Genomic DNA, 17641 nt, shown 5'->3' with positions numbered 1-17641 from the left:
CCAGCATTTGGGAGACAGAGTGGAGGATTGAAGTTTGCAGCCAGCCTCAGCTGCTTAGTGAGGCCCTCTGCAACTCAGTGAGACCCTGTTTCAAAATAAAGAATAAAAAATAGGGCTGAGGGTGTCGCTTAAAAGTAGAATGACCCTGGGTTTTACGGGGGTGGGGTGGGTTGGGGGGGTGGGGGGTTCAGTTATTAGTTACAAAATGGCAAGACAGAATGAGAACTTAGCAAAGTAACTTGAGAAAAGTATATATTGATGGGCTTCATAAACATAAAATACAAATGTTAATCTTAATTAAAAAAATAATTTTTCTTAGGTTCAGGGTTCAAATGTGTTTAAATTTGCTGCTTCTTCTTGCTGCTTATTTCTGATGGCACCGGGGACAGAACTCAGGGCCCTAGCACTCTAGGCAGGTGCTCTACCAGCAAGCCAACACACCCAGCCCTTGCCTGAATTCTCGAACTGTCCAACATCCACGCGCCAGCATTTACAGATGTTCTTCTGAAACACAGTGCGCTCGCAGCCTGTCAGGAGCAGGTGCCTCTCAGCTGGCGCTGGACAGAAGAGGTTTGCGGTACTTGCACTGAATCCAAACGCGGTACATGGTCAGCTGTTTCCCTCGGTTCACTTGTAGCCGGCGATCCACCAGGTTCTGCACCTTTTCCAGTCCTGCAGTACTAAAAAGCGTGTCCAGTTCATCTAGTTTGGAAAGAGAAGATGTTTACACATTTCCCCTGAAGAGGCATTTTGTCAACTCATTCCCAGGCTAAGTGGGACCGTGAGATATTGCCGTCATCATGTCGTTAAAGTGTCTCTGGCACAGTTCAGTTATTTATTCAGTGGCAACTTGGTAACAGCAAGTTCATATTTAGGCTGGAGAAGCCAAACCCAGTGGGAAGTCGGCCTGGAACCCAGAGGGATGTCTTCTCCAAGAGATGAGAGGAGTTTCTAAGAAGGGAGAAGTGGCAGGCCAGCGTTTAAAGAGGTTTTGGTCTAGAGCTGGGAGAATGGCTCACGGAAGGGTGCTGGCATGCACACACTGAGGCCGTGCCTTTGCCCAGCACTACAGCAGAAAGTGAGAGACCTTTGGTTTATATCTGGCCCCTAGGGCGCTTTGAATACCTTCAAGTTATACAGGAAAAATCTATACATATAAAATAAATTTAATTTTTTAATTTTTTTTGTGGTGCTGGGGATTGAACCCAGGGGGCATTCCATCTTCAAGCTACACCCCCAGCCCAATTTTTTTTTTTTTGTGGTATTGGAGATTGAACCCAGGGACATTCTAACTCAGAGCTACACCCCCAGCCCTACAGGGTCTCACTGAGTTGCGAAGGGCCTAAGTAGCTGAGGCTGTCCGTAAACCGGGATCCTCCAGTCTCAGCCTCCTGTAATGCTGGGATTACAAGTGTGTGCCACCATGCCCGGCTTTTTAGGGACCTTATTAAGGAAGTCTCTGCTACCATGCCTGGCTAATTCTTTATTTTGAAACAAAGTCTCACTAAGTAGCTGAGGCTGGTTGTGAACCTGGATCCTTCAGTCTCAGCCTTGTCTCAGCCTTCCAAGTACTGGGATTATAAGCGTGTGCCACCATGCCAGCCTTCAAAGCAATTATTTTTTTGTGTGGTACTGAACATCGAACCCAGGGTATTCTACCTCTGAGCTACACCTCTTCTAGCCCTATTTCTCCGCCCACCTCCATCTCTTTCTTTTGTGTGGTACTGGGGATTGCCCAGGGGCATTCTATCTCCAAGCTACATCTCTAGCCCTACTTTTTATTTTTATTATTTTTTGGTGGTACTGGGAGTGGAACCCAGGGGCTTTCTATCTCCAGGCTATACTCCCAGACCTATTTTATATTTTATTTGGAAACAGGGTCTTACTAAGTTGCCGAGAGCCTCACTAAATATCTTGAGGCTGGCTTTGAATCTGTGTGATCCTGTCTCAGTCTCCCAAGCGTGGGGATTATAAGCGTGTGCCACCACACTTGGCTTCATTTTTATTTTGAAACAGGGTCTCACTAAGTTGCGGAGGGCCTCACTAAATAGTTAAGGCTGGCCATGAAACTGCAATCCTCCTGTCTCAGCCTCCCAAGTACTAGGATTAAAAGCATGGGCCATGCCAGGCGTGGTGGCGCACGCTTGTATTCCCCATGCTTGGGAGGCTGAGAGAGGAGGATCACATAGGTTCGAAGTCATCCTCAGCTACTTAGTGAGGCTCTCGGCAGCTTAGTGAGACCCTATTTACAAATAAAATATAAAACAGGCCTGTAGTATAGCCTGGAGGTAAAAAACCTCTGGGTTCCACCCCAGTACCACCAAAAATAAAAAATAAAAAAATAAAAAAATAAAAATAAAAGCGTGGGCTACCACGCCTGGCTGGCCCTATTTTATTTTGAAACAGTGTCTCATTAAGTTGTGGAGGGTCTTGAACCTGCAATTCTCCTGTCTCAGGCTCCCATCCCCCAGCCCTATTTTTAATTTTTATTTTGAAACAGGGTCTTGCTAGGGTTGATGAGTCTCACTACTTGCTGAGGCTATCTTTGAACCTACAATCCTCCTAACTTAGCCTCCCAAGTACTGGAATTACAGGCTTGTGTCACCATGCCTGGCTCAAAGCAATTATTATTATTATTATTATTATTATTATTATTATTATTATTTTATTTATTTATTTTTGTGGTACATGCACCACCACGCCTGGCTCAAAGCATTTATATTTTAGGGGGAGAGGTTCCATTGCTTTACTAAAAGCTCAAAGTATGTACCAAAGAAAAGTCCAGGAACAGAATATTCAGAAAGCACAGGTAGGGAAAGAAGCCACGTGCAGGACAGGCAAGGGGAGGGGGCAGTCTAGGGTGTCCCTGGAGCTCGGGAAATGACCACCCCTACTCACGGGGGATCTCAGAGGGCAAAGCAGTCCGACCTGGAGATGAGTCATAAAATAAAATAGGCAAGTTTCCACCTCTGGACAAAGTGACAGAAAGGAAGAACAAAGCAGTGCCCTGAAGCCTGGGCTGTGTGGCACAGGGAGAGGGTCAGGGCGGCTTGGGGGCAGCGTGGGAGGTGGAGGGCTGCAGGAGAAAGGCTGTGTGGAAGCTAGGAGGGGCCAGATGTTGCTCCTTCTCAGAGTTCACTGAAGTCTTTTCATCTGGATTTTTGGGACCTTTGGCATAATGATGATCTTTATCATACCTTGTGTGAAGAAGTAGACTCTGGTGCCATCACCTCTCACATAGAAATTTCCAGATAGACACTGACCTGCAGTGACATGGTAAAAATCAAAGACACTTTAAATTTTACTGCTAATCAAACATGTATCAAGATAAAAATTTCTCAGGTGGAAAAGACTCTTTTCTTTGTCATGCTTGGTTCTTTGCGGGAATCTGCAATTTCTCTCCTATAAAGAACGATGCTTTGGAAAACAGCAGCTCTACAGGAACAATGAAACGTCAGTGCTGGAACATACGATGTTTCAGCTCTGTGTGCTAGACTCATTTAATGAAAACAACCTGATTCAATTAATGACCAGAATTTTGTTGAGAGCAGATGACATCTGCTCTTTGGTGACATCCTCTTGCATGTCTCTTCACGTGTCTAAATGCATCCTATATCCATCATGTGCTAGTCAATAATCTCCCCAAAGTCTGGACTGAGTAAACAAGGTGCTTCACGAAGGCATACTGGGATAGGACACAGCTCAGTGGTAGAGCACCTGCCTGGCAGGTGTGAAGACCTGGGTCCAATCACCAGTACTGGGGGAAAATTTCATTAATTCATATTTTATCAAAATTGTGGGAGTTTACCTCTTTCTTTGAATAGGCCAGCAGTAGAGGTTTAAGAAGAACTCTATTATTCTTTCCTGGATGTCTTATTTACCGGCCACTTAGAGATGCTCTTCTTCAAAAACATACCATCTTTTCCTTGTCATATATATCAAAATGGCTTTATATACAAGGCACTAATTTTAGAGTCTCATTTTGATTATAGTAGCAAAATACCCAAATTAGCTTTTTGTGTAGGTGTGTGGTATTGGGGAGTGAACCCAGGGGTTCTCTAGCACTGAGCCACATCCCCAGGCATTTCTGTTTTCTATTTTGAGAGAGGGTCTCACTAAGTTGCTGAGGCTGGCTTTGAACTTGTGATCCTCCTGCCTCAGCCTCCCAATTACTGGGATTATACCGAGAGGAAAATACCCTTTTTAAACCGAAGCTGAGCCATGTCATAGCGGCCGTAATCTCGTAGAAGTATCATCCCTCCGGGCTTCAGAAGCCTGCTCAGCCTGTTGATAGCTTTCTGCATCCTGTGGGATAGCGGGAAGGGGGGGAGGGATTAGGAATGCCTAGAGACAGAGTCCCTTTTCCCTGTAGCATATCCCCAAAAGCCTGTGGACTTTCAAACTCCGACACACTAGCCTGGAATCTTAGCTCCTCTGTTCTTGCTTCAGTTAGAAGTGAGAGGACAACTGCACAGCCACAGGGGTTCCTTCTGGTTTTCCTTCTGGCCCACTCCTCATCCTGGGCCATTGCCTCTGCCCCGAACTCCTGTGGGTCTCTGGGAGTCCTGAGCAACCAGTGTGGGGACTGCTAGTGACTCATCTGGTACCCCATTAGACTAGAACTCTTTCAGTGCAGAGGCTGTCTTTTTGTTTGTTAAGTGAATACTTGTCCATGAGAAGTTACAATTTATAGCCTGGGCATGGTGGCACATGCCTGTAATGCTGGGATTACAAGTGCGCGCCACTACCCCTGGCTCCAATTTTTATTCTTTATTTTGAAACAGGTTCTCATTGAGTAGTTGCAAAGGGCCTCACTAAGTAGTAGCTGAAGTTGTCCTCAAGCCACAATCCTTTCTCAGCCTCCCTGTTTTTTAGTTTTTATTTGGAAAAAAGGTCTTACTAAATTGATGAGAGCCTAAATTGCTAAGGCTGTCCTCGAACTGAGATTCTCCATGGAGAAATTCCTCCGTACCACAAAAAACAAACAAACAACCCCCAAAATAACAAACAACCCCCCCCACAGCATTAAAAAGGTCAATAATGTGATGTTATCTACTATCTCTACAACAGCAGCAGTCTGTGAAGTATCCATACAGTCATCAGGCTGCTTCCCCACCACAGCAGTAAAAAGGAAGAACAAAAAATCCCCAACCCCTGCACAGTCTAGACGCACAGGTGAGAGGTTGAAGTAGAAGGTGATTTCAGGACCAATAACAGTGTGCCATTTTGATTTCTATTAGAACATAAAGAGCAGGGCGTGGTGGCACACGCTTGTAATCCCTGTGCTTGGGAGGCGAAGACAGGAGGATCGCGCAGGTTCAAAGCCAGCTGCTTGCTCTGGCTTAAGAGACCCTGTTTCCAAATAAAAATATAAAATAGGTCTGGGAGTGTAGCCCGGAGGTAGAAGGGCTTCCAGGAACCCCAGTACCACAAAAAAAAAAAAAAAAAAAAAAAAAAAAAATACAGAAAACTCTTTTTTCATTTAAAGCCCCTAATCCAAGGTCTCTCGCCACAGCTCTTCGTTAGCCTCTGGGTTACGGGACCTAAAACTTACTTGTCTGAGTGGCAGCACACATATGCGATCCCAGCTACTTGGAGGCTGAGGTAGGATCACAAGCTGGAGGTCAGCCTGGGCAACTTATCAAGACCCGGTTTCAAAATAAAAAACAAAAAGAGCTGAGGTGTAGCTCAGTGGTACAGTGCTTGCCTGGCATGCGTAAGGCCCTGGATTCAATCCCCAGAACCCCAAAAAAGCAAACAAACAAAAAATCCCCCAAAACAACAAACTTACTTGTCTGGGAGAATTGCTGAAAGAACAAAAATGAGAATGATGACATCAACGCTGTCCTGAGGCACAGGGTAACGCTGACCTTCATCACAGAGATCGTGAACAAAGGCAAAACAACGAGAAGGGTCATATTCTGAATTTGTCTGCAGAGAGGCAAAGAGACAAATGGGTCAGAAAATGTGAACAAAGCCCCGAAATAAGCTTATTTTTTACTGCTGCCACGTTTATCAAAAGGATCTATTTCTAGTTACTACAGCATGAGGTTTTCTAGGGAGCCTCACAGGGTAAGACTCAGAACACAACAGGAATCATATGGAATCTTAAATGGTGCTTTTTTTGCATGTGTGGTGCTGGGGATTGAACCCAGAAGCATTCTACCTATGAGCCACACCCGCAGCCCTATTTTTATGTGGAAACAGGGTCTCACTAGGTTGATGAGTCTCACTACTTGCTGAAGCTGTCCCTGAACTTGCGATCCTGTCTCAGCCTCTCAAGTACTGCAATTACAGGTATGCGCCATTACACCTGGATAAATGGTGCTTTTACCTCAAACTACATCCCCAGACATTTTTTAAATTAAACAACAACAACAATAAAATGGTGCTGGGCATGGTGGCGCACGCTTGTAATCCCAACATTCAAGAGGCTGAGACAGGAGGATCATGGTTCACAGACAGCCTCAGCTACTTAGTGAGGCCTCTGCAACTCAGTGAGACCCTGTCTCAAAATAAAGAATAAAAATAGGGCTGGGTGTGCAGCTTGAAGGTAGAATGCCCCTGGGTTCCATCCCCAGTACCACAAAAACAAAAAAACACCCCCCAAAAAACAACAACAAAAAATATTATTTGGAAACAGGGTCTCATTAAATTGCAGAAGGTTTCACTAAGTTCTGGAGGCTGGCTTTGAATCTGCAATCCTTCTGTCTTAGCCTCCCACGTACTAGGATTATAAGTGTGCGCTACCAAGCCTGGCAACACACATGATTTAAAATAACTCCCAACTACAGAATATTATAGACCATGAAATTTTGCAGAAAATTCCATTTATCTAGATGTAGAAAATTTAGTCTATATTTTATTATAAAATTAAGGTATAAGCCTTGACATTCATGTGGTCTTGAGCCACAAGAACAACGAATCCCAAGAAAACAGAACTACCAATTCCCTTTTTTGGGGAAGTTCTACTCAAACCCATGGCCTCAGGCCCACTAGGCAAATGCTCTACCACTGAGCTACTCATCAGGCTCAGAACGGCTAACTCATGAGTGCTTGTGCTAAGTGTCAGGCACACTTTAGGGCATCTTCCCTTCCCATGTTCCTCTTTTTCAGAAATGTGACTTTGTTCCTCATTAGCTGAATCAGGGCGAGTAGACTTAGCAGTGGGGCTGAGGCTGCCATATTCTTTCTGGGGGTTTGGGATTCGGGCAGTTTTTCTTGTGAGGCTCTGTGAACACCTGAACAGGGTGGACTTGTAAGGGATAGAGGGCAGGGAAGTATGTTGGGGCCAAGTGCAAAATCAGGAGCATCAGAGAACACTGGTCTGAAAAAAAAAAAAACAAACAAAAGTACACTAAGCAAAAAGTGGTCAGCGCCAGAACTTATGGGTTTTGTGATGAAAGGATGGGTCAGGAACACCCCACTAGTCAGCCACTTGCGCTGCTATTTTATATCTTTCAAGGGCTGAGTTCCAGTCCTTCCTCAGGCCTAAGCTACGCTTTGCACCCTTACGTTCTATGACATTCCCCTTTATTCTTCAGTTTGTGTAGAAGTTTCTTCCTGTAACTCAAGAATCCCTGAATCATTTAATTGCAATCCTTAAAAAGCCCTGAGTTTGTAAAGGTCAATAACTTTGCCCAAAGCTCCACATTTGCAGAGTGGCAGATCCAGTATGCACACCTGGCTCTTTCCTCCCGGCTGTTTCTGCAGCTCTTTTAATTTTAGCTACAACACAAAAACATAGTGACCTTAATTTTCAGGAGACTCCCTCCCCGAGCCTTTCCTTTTATTTATTTTTAATTTTTTTTTTTGCAGGTCTGAAGATGGATCCCAGGGGCATTCAACCTCTGACCTATATCCCCTGCCCTATTTTTTATACTTTAAGACAGGGTCTAAGTTGCCGAGGGCCTGAGTAGCTGAGACTGTCCGTGAGCTGGATCCTCCAGTCTCAGCCTCTGGAATGCTGGGATTACAAGTGTGCTCCACCACACATGGCTTAGCCTTTTCTTTAATTAATGAAAAAAAAAATGTTTTTGGTATCGTACTAGGGATTGAATCCAGGGGCATTTTACCTCTGAGCTATACTCCCAGCCCTATTTTTTATTTTTTAATTTGAAACAGGGTCTCACTGAGTTGCAAAGGGCCTAAGTAGTTGAGGCTGTTCGTGAACTGCGACCCCGTCTCTGCCTCCCAAATGTTGGGATTACTATGCTCGGTTCCCTATTCTTTATTTTGAAGCAGGGTCTCACTAAGTAGCTCAGGTTGGCCACAAACCTGTGATCCTCCTGCCTCCCAACTACTGGGATTATAAGCATGCATTACTACGCCCGGCTTTAGTGAAAACTCTTGATAGAATGGACGCACTTACCCGAACCAGTTCCACAGCAGTGGAAGAAAAATCACAACAGTAAACAAAGAGGCCTGGGTCACTGAAATGGGCAGAAGAAAGCAACAGAACAGTTAGGATACAAACGACAAACAAAGCCGGGCGTGGTGGCGCTCGCTTCTAATCCCAGCATTTGGGAGGTTGAGACCGGAGGATCACAGTTCCTGGACAGCCTCAGCTACTTAGTGAGGCCCTCCGCAACTTAGTGAGACCCTGTTTCAAAATAAAGAATAAAAAATAGGGCAGGGGGTCTAGCTTGGAGGTAGAATGCCCCTGGGTTCCATCCCCAGACCTGCCAAAAAACCCCTAAACAAAACAAAATAAAAGCAACAAAAACCAAAAACCAAATGACAAACAATACTGACCATTCATTCAAAGAAACTGACACATACACAATATATGTACAAACACACATAGATGCTGATTTATTTATTGGTAGTATTGGAGATTGAAGCCAAGGCCTCATGCATACTAGGCAAGTGCTCTTTCACTGAGCTATATAACTCCAATCCTACAATACATATTTTTGTTAAAATCTTTTTTGGTTGGCCGGGCATGGTGACGCATGCTTGTAATCCCTGTGCTTGGGAGGCAGAGACAGGAGGATTGCGCAGGTTCGAAGCCAGCCTCAGCTGCTCAGCTGGCTTAAGAGACCTTGTTTCCAAATAAAATATAAAAAATAGGTCTGGGAGTGTAGCCCGGAGGTAGAAGGCCCCTGGATTCCACCCCCAGTACACCACCAGAAAAAAAAAAAAAAAAAAAAAAAAAAATCCACGTTTCTAGATCACCACTGTTGAGTCTGGGACAGAAGAGTTCTGAAAGAACCACCACCGCACTTTTCTCCTCTTAGGGGCCACACAGTTAAACTGACATCATACTTACTTGTTAGTGTGTAAAATTGGAAAGACTGTATTCCCCACACCACAACCAACCTGCAGACAGAAATGAGCTATTAATCACAGACGCTATTAATACTATTAATGTATTAACTCCCAAAGCTATATAATCAATAACCAACAATAAATAACTGGCCTAATTATATTAGAGAAAGTATAGTGACCAACTAGATCTAAATAGTATCCAGGCCATTACCCGATCCTGACCTCAGGGACCATTATTAAAGATGGAGCCATAAAAGACAGGACTAAAGCCGGGCATGGTGGCGCACGCTTGTAATCCCAGCATTCAGGAGGCTGAGACTGGAGGATTGTGGTTCGCGGACAGCCTTCAGCTAGTGAGACCCTCTGCAACTCAGTGAGACCTGGTTTCAAAATAAAGAATAAAAAATAGGACAGGGGGTGTAGCTCGGAGGTCGAATGACCCTGGGTTCCATCCTCAGACCCCCCCCCCCACACACACACACAAAAGACAGGACTAAGACCTTCCATTAGCAGAAGGAAGCTAATCTAGGTAATGGGCATGGGCTGCCTTTACTTTTTTCTTTTTGCAGAACTGAGGATTGAACCCAAGGGCATTCTAGCTCCAAGCTACATGCTTCATCCTATTTTTTTTCCCCTTTTTTTGGTGGTACTGGGGTTCCTGGAAGCCCTTCTACCGGGGATACACTCCCAGACCTATTTTATATTTTTATTTGGAAACAGGGTCTCTTAAACCAGCGCGCTGGCTTCGAACCTGAGCGATCCTCCTGTCTCCGTCTACCAAGCACGGGGATTACAAGCGTGCGCCACCACGCCCAGCTTCATCCTATTTTTTTAACAGGGGCTTTCCTACCTCTGGGCTATACTCCCAGACCTATTTTATACTTTATTTGGAAACAGGGTCTCACTAAGTTGCTGAGAGCCTAAGTAGCTTAGGCTGGCTTTGAACCTGTGCAACCCTCCCGTCTCAGCCTCCCAAGCGCTGGGATTATAAGCACGCACCACCACGCCTGGCTCTATTCTTTATTATTATTTTTTAAATAGTGTCTCACTAAATTGCAGAGGGGACACTAGGTAGCTGAGCCTAGTCTTGAGCCTGTGATTCTCCTGTCTTAGCCCCTCAAGTACTAGGATTACAAGTGTGCGCCACCATGCCCGGCTGGCCTTTACTTTTTTTTTTTTGCTGGGTCTGGGGATGAAACCCAGGGGCATTTGACTTCCAAGCTACACCCCCTGCCCTACTTTTTATTCTTTACTTTGAAACAGGCTCACCGAGTTGTGAAGTGCCTAAGTAGCTGAGGCTGCCCACGAACTGCAATCCTCTGGTCTCAGCCTCCCAAATGCTGGGATTAGAAGCGTGTGCCACCATGCTTGGCAGGGCCTTTACTTTTCTTTATTTTTAGTAGTACTAGGTTTGAAACCCCAAACCTTTTATTAAAATTTTTATTTTTTTGGTGGTATTGGGGGTGGAACCCAGGGGCTTTTATACCTCTGGGCTATACTCCCAGACCTATTTTAGACTTCATTTGGAAACAGGGTCTCACTAAGTTGCTGAGAGCCTAAGTAGCTGAGGCTGGCTTTGAACCTGTGCGATCCTATTTCAGCCTCCCAAGTGCTGGGATTACAAGCGTGCGCCACCATGTCCGGCTTCCCCAGACCTTTCAAAATTAATTTTATTTACTTATTCATTTTTGGTGGTGCTGGGGATTGAACCCAGGGATGTTATATTTCTAAGCTCCACCCTTGGCCCTATTTTATTTGGAAATGGCTTTGCTAGGTTGATGAGAGTCTCACAAAGTTGCTGAGGCTGGCTTTGAGCCTACGATCCTCCTGTCTCAGTCTCCCACATCTGGGACTACAGGCATGTGCCACCACACCTGGCTTAAAATTGATTTTATTTTGAGAGAGTGCCTTGCCAAGTTGCCCAGGCTGGCCTTAATTTTGCAACCCTGCCTCAAGCCTCCTGAGTAGCTGGGATGACAGGTGTGTACCACCATGCAAGGCTGCCTTTACTTTTCAATTTCTAGCAAATGGTTCTGCAGATGACGTATTTTCCTACTAAGTTCCACTATACCATTACTGGAAAAAACAGACTGAGTTGAAAAATTTACAAATAGGGGACCTTGTTAACTCTGTCCTAAATATAGTTCTATGGGCTGGGCATGGTGGCCCACACTTGTAATCCGAGTACTTGGGAGGCCGAGACAGGAAGGAGCAAAGCTATTTCATGAGGCTCTCTGAAACTTAGTGAAACCCTGTTTCTAAATAAAGAATGAAAATAGGACTGGGGGTGTAGCTCGGGGGTAGAATGCCCCTGGGTTCAATCTCCTGTAAAAACACACACACACACACACACACACACACACACACACACACACGGCTGGGGATGTAGTTCAGAAGTAGAATATTCTTGGGTTCAATCCCCAACACCATACAAACACATACAGACACAGCACAGTGTGTACTAATAAAACCAGTAACCATTTAATGGAGGCTTGCTATGTGCCAGACATTGTTTTTGGCCATTTTACATATATTTCCTCAATCTCCTTTACAATTCTAAGGTCAAGAGGCAGCAGTCCCATTGCTCTGAGAGGGGAAGGGGCTGTCCAAGATCACATCACAGAAGGGCTGGGAATGTAGCTCAGCGGTAGGGATGCGAGGCCCTGGGCTTCATTCCTAGCACGCACACTCACAAAAGTCATACCACAGCACTCAATCCCAAGGTTAACCATCTCCAGAACCAGCTTCCAGTGGAGTGTGTAGTCTTACTTGTGATTTCTGTTGTGGTACCCAACTAGATACTTTCCCAGCTCAATATAAGGATATATTAACCCCCCATTTTCCCCGGCCAATCAATATAAGGGTGAAATATTGTTAGTTTCTTCAAACATAGGTCACTTTTGTGGTCAGCCTTTCTTTTCTTTTTCTTTTTTGGTGGTACTGGGGTTCCTGGAAACCCTTCTACCTCCGGGTTACACTCCCAGACCTACTTTATACTTTTTTATTTTTGGAAACAGGGTCTCTTAAGCCAGCACGGCTGGCTTCAAACCTGTACGATCCTCCTGTCTCTGCCTCCCAAGCGTGGGGATTACAAGCGTGTGCCACTGTGCCCGGCTCAGCCTTTCTTTTACAAGCTAAGAACACTTTTGTACACAATGTGAAAGCTAGTCAGGCATGATGGTGCATGTCTGTAATCCCAGTACCTGGGAGGCTGAGATAATAGAATTTCAAGTTTGATGTCAGCCTTGGCAACTTAGTGAAACCCGTTTTAAAATAAGTAAAATAGGGCTGGGGGTGTAGCTCAGAGGAAGAAATTCTCCAGGGTCCAATCCCCAGTGCTACAAAAACACAATGTGAAAGCTCTACTACTCCACTGTCTGAATCGTAAAAGGAGGTTACCTCAAGTATGCGGTAGGTGGCCAAGGATCCAGGAAACTCCTCAGCACGAATTTCTAAATGACTGAGTTTTTGAGTTACATTATCCTCAACAGGAGGCTGTGCTTTATGCTCAAGGCTGGTGGAAGAAGACGCATGCTGTTCCTCTATCGTTAAGCCAGGTCCATCCTCACTGCTTGTGCGTTCTGGGGTTTGACTCTTCTTGTTCTCCAAGAGTAAATCCTTCAAATGATTTTGGCTGTGGCTAGGTGCCAACTCAGGGAATTCAGTAAAAAGCCAGTGTCTATCCTTGAAAAACCCATTTTCATGAATTTTGTAGAAATCATTCCAGTATTTATGGGCATTGACCTCATAATCAACTGTAAATATTTAAGAGAGAATTTTAAGAATCAGGTCTCAAATATTCTTTCTTTTTTTCAGTACTGGGGACAGAACCCAGGGGGCATTCTACCTCCAAGCTACACCCCCAGCCCTATTTTTTATTCTTTATTTTGAAACAGGGTTTCACTGAGTTGCAAAGGGCCTAAGTAGTAGCTGAGGCTGTCTGCAAACCATGATCCTCCTGTTTCAGCCTCCCAAATGCTGGGATTACAAGCGTGTGCCACCATGCCCAGCTTCAAATGTTCATTTATATCTAATGCCAATTATCTTGCTACTTACTCTCTCTCTCTCTCTCTCTCTCTCTCTCTCTCTCTCTCTCTATATATATATATATATATATATATATATATATATATAATTTTTTTTTTTTTTTGCAGTACTGGGGATGGAACCCAGGGGCTTTTCTGCTACTTACTATTATATCTATTATACCTGATTCCTTCTGATTTGTCATTCCCAGGCAGTGTAACTTCTCCTGGAACCATCATACTATCATTCTCCTCCCATAACGTTGGGTGACATTTGACTTTTGGAAAATTCTAAAATTAAACAAATCTCTACCACCACATACACATGCAAACAAGCAAAAAACTGCCTACACGACTCTAGCAAACAATTCCTACTGTTTCTTAGGAGTCATATAGAACAGCTCTTTGTATGAGGCTGTTACTTTCCCCTCTGAATCTTTTCTTTCACAAGCTAAGTGTCCCTCATCCTTTAATTGCTCAAATTAACTCAAGCAACAACTCCCCTCATCCCCCATACTGGGGATTGAACCCAAGGGCATTCCACCTCTGAGCTACACCCCCAGCCCTATTTTTTTTTTTTGGTGGTACTAGGGGTGGAACCCAGAGGCTTTCTTCCTCCGGGCTATACTCCCAGACCAATTTTATATTTTATTTGGAAACAGGGTCTCACTAAGTTGCTGAGAGCCTCATTAAGTAGCTGAGGCTGGCTTCGAACCTTCGCAATCCTCCTGTCTCAGCCTCCCAAGCGTGGGGATTACAAGCGTGCGCCACCATGCCCGGCTCCTATTTTTCTATTCTTTATTTTCCTGTTTCAGTCTCCCAAGTACTGGGATTACAAGCATGTACCACTATACCTAGCTTATGCAACAACTCTTTAATAAATATGTATCCCACTCTGGCTTTTTAGTGTATGGAACCTAGACATAAATTCAATATTATTAATAGATACTAAACAAGACTAAAATAGAAAATGTGAAAATGCCTTTGAGTTTTGACAGGACAGACTAAAGTGTGAACTGAAGATGGGTGTGGTGATGCATGCCTGTAATCCCAGTTACTTGGGAGGCTCAGGCAGGAGGATGGAGAGTGTGAAGCCATTGTGGGCAATTTAGCAGGACCCCGTCTCAATGTAAAACAACAAAAACAAATGGAGAAAACTGGTAACTGTCCTCCCCCACCCCCACTGCTTTGGTGGTATTGGAGATTGAGCCCAGAGCCTTATGCATGCTAGCCAAGTGTCTACCACTGATTTAGAAGGAGCGCTGAGGTGATCAAGGCAGCCTCAGACCCGTTTACTGTTCTTTACCAATATGGGTCTCTAACTTGTGTAGAAGAGTAGAAACCTAAGAAACTGTATTTTAGTTCCCTTGCTGCTACTACTGACTGCTTACCTCTGGGCAAAACACTTAATGTCCTGGTCTAATATTTTTCTTTTTTCCCCCCTGCGGAACTAGAGATTTGAACCTAGGGCATTTTACCTCTGGGCTACACCCCCAGCTCTATTTTTCACTTTTTCTTTCTTTATTTATTTTATTTGGAAACAGGGTCTCACTAAGTTACTGAGAGCCTCACTCAGTAGCTGAGGCTGGCTTCGAACCTGTGCGATCCTCCTGTCTCAGCCTCCCAAGCACGGGGATTACAAGCGTGCGCCACCACGCCCGGCTTTTCTTTCTGTAATACTGGGGATAAAACCCAGAGGCATTCTGCCTCCTTATTTTGAAAGAGGGTCTCACTAAGTTGTAGAGGGCCTCACTAAGTAGCTGAGGCTGGCCATGAACCTGTAATATTCCTGTCTCAGTCTCCCAAGTACTGGGATCACAAGCATGTGCCACCACACTGGGTCGTCCGCCGCTGCCGCCTTCTTCGTCTTCATCTTCTTCCTCCTCCTTTTTGCAGTACCTTCCAGCTACACCCCCAGCCCTAGTTTTATTTTTATTATTGTTATTTTTTTAAAAACAGGGTCTCATGGAGTTGAGAAGGGCCTTGCCAAGTAGTTGAGGTTGTCTACAAACTGCAATCTGCCTCCAGAAAGGCCGGGTGTCGTGGTGCACACTTGTAATCCCAGCGCTTGGGAGTCTGAGACAGGAGGATCGCACAGGTTCGAAGCCAGCCTCAGCTACTGAGTGAGGCTCTCAGCAACTTAGTGAGACCCTATTTCCAAATAAAAGTAGAAAATAGGTCTGGGAGTATAGCCCGGAGGTAGGCTGGGTTCCACCCCAAGTACCAAAAAAAAAAAAAAAATCTGACTCCCGAGTGCTGGGATTACAAGTGTGCGACACCATGCCTGGTTTCTCTCTCTCTCTTTTTCAAGACAGGGTCTTGCCATTCAGTCTAGGCTGGCCTTGAGCTCCTAGCCTGACCACTGCACATGGCTAAAGATTCTGTATGTATAAACAGAGGATATTGGCTCAGCAACTTAGCAAGACCCTGTTTCATAATCAACAATGTAAAAAAGAGTTGGGAGAATAGCTCAGAGGTAGAATGCCCCTAGGGTCAAGTCCCAGTACCAAAAAAAAAAAAAAAAAAAAAAAAAAGTGGGGAAGTAAATAGACTGGCAAAATAAAAAGGGCCGAGGGTGTAACTCAAGAGGCAGAAAGCCTCTGGGCTGGATCCCCAGTACCTCCCTCACTCTATGCCAACCAAAAGGATACTGCATTACACAGAATTTCCAACTGTAGATGAAAGGTACTTATTGAGTGGGGTGTGGTGGTGCACATCTATAATCCTAGTAATTGGGAGGCTGAGACAGAAGGATCACAAGTTCATGGTCTATCTCAGTAACCGAGTGAGATCACATTTCAAAACAAAAATGGGTTGGGGTGTAACTCAGATATAGAACACCCCTAGGTTCAATCTCCAGCACCCCCCAGAAAGGTATTTATTTAGTCTTTGTCAAACTATGCAGAGTGAACGTTTTGTAAATGGATCCTTTTATTGTATGGAACTCTTTCAGTAGGTATTACTCTCAGGTTTCTAGTTCTAAGTTTAGCTGTCTCTTAGGACACAGGCTGAGACCGTCTTAGTTTTAATTTCTAGGGATATTTTGTAGAGAAGTTCTCCACCTCTTCAGGAGGTGCCTCTTTTTCTTTGGTCAGTTTTATCTCCACTCTGCTTCATCCATTTTTCTTTGGCAGAAGCCCTAAATCCTCAAGCCTATCACACAAAGAAAAGAACAAAGCCACCCCAGTCTCTCCCAACCTTCTCTTCTCACAAGAGAAGAATCAGGTCACTGGAGTCTGGCTCCAATGGCAACTCTCAAGCAAAGTGTAAATCATGTAGAAAATACATCCTCTTAAGATGATTACGCGAGCACACGGTGGCCGTAGGCCAGCCACGTCAAAATGGGACAAGTTAACATGATTAAAAAGTCGAAACCGGCGCCGTGTGGCGCACGCTTGTAATCCCAGCATTTGGGAGGCGAAGAGGATCGTGGTTCGAGGGCAGCCTCAGCTACTTAGGCCCTCGGCAACTTAGTGAGATCCTGTTTCAAAATAAAGAATAAAAAATAGGGCTGGGGGTGCAGCTCGGAGTTTGTAGAAAGCCCATGGGTTCCATTCCCAGTAACGCAAAAAAAAAAAACCCCAAAAACCCAACAACAACAAAGACAACAGACAGCTATCCTTCCCGAAGTAATAACTTCAAACCTCCCTAAAGCCCACACAGAAGCCCCGGCTCTGCAACGGGCCCCCTCCCCCTCGTTCCATCCCCGAGTTCGGCACCAGGCAGTAACAAAGGGGCTCGGCGGCGGCGGCGCGTTCCGAAGCCGGCCGGGCGGCAGCCGCGCGGGGCCGCCGGGTACCTTGCTTCTCCGGGCACACGCGCTGGGCGCTGTTCTCCTGCACCTTCCTCTCGGCCGCCGCCGCCTGCTCTTCCGACCACTTCACGTCGTCCCTGGAAAGCCAAACGGCGGTGAGGCCGCGCGCCGGCTGCGGGCAGGGAGTGGCGGCCGGGGCCGCCGTCCCGGGAGGAGGGCGCGGCGGGCCCACTTACCAGGCGTTGTGGCGGAAGACGCGCGCCGGGTCGCTCAGGAACCGGCTCCCGAACTGCCGCCTCTTGCCGTCCTGCGCGGGGGGCGCGCCGCCGGGCAGCGCGGCCGCCATGACACCGGAGCCGGAAGCGCGGGCCGCGCCCCGCCCCTTCCGGGAGGCGGGCCGGGGGGCGTGGCCGCCGGCCGCTGTGCGGGCGTCCTGACAGGCTCCCCGGTTCCCTCACGTACAGGTTCCCTCAGGTTGTAGGCGGGAAAGATCTTGAGTCACTTTTGAAAGGGGTGGGGGTGCGGAGCTGATCGCCAGAGGTGAAGAAGGTAAACTGGGAGCACAGGCGAGCACCGCCGGTTTTTTTTTTTT

At 45.8% G+C, this 17641-nt stretch overlaps 1 protein-coding gene across 1 annotated transcript; it reads right to left on the bottom strand.

The window, feature by feature from the left end:
- Positions 1–430: 430 nt before the first annotated feature.
- METTL2A (methyltransferase 2A, tRNA N3-cytidine) lies at positions 431–17395 on the bottom strand (the record flags this gene model as incomplete). The annotated part of the gene is made up of 9 exons (XM_080714252.1): positions 431–702; positions 3198–3263; positions 4199–4305; positions 5792–5931; positions 8372–8432; positions 9272–9321; positions 12670–13025; positions 17095–17186; positions 17286–17395. 9 exons carry the CDS (start codon positions 17393–17395, stop codon positions 548–550), a joined length of 1137 nt encoding a protein of 378 aa, XP_080570378.1. The 3' UTR covers positions 431–547.
- Positions 17396–17641: the final 246 nt, after the last annotated feature.

This window comes from Muscardinus avellanarius, assembly GCF_963383645.1.
Source record: "Muscardinus avellanarius genome assembly, chromosome: 16".
In the NCBI taxonomy this organism is placed as follows: Eukaryota; Metazoa; Chordata; class Mammalia; order Rodentia; family Gliridae; genus Muscardinus; species Muscardinus avellanarius.
Note: the sequence above shows the minus strand (reverse complement) of the source record. Positions and strands in the feature narration are given on the sequence as shown.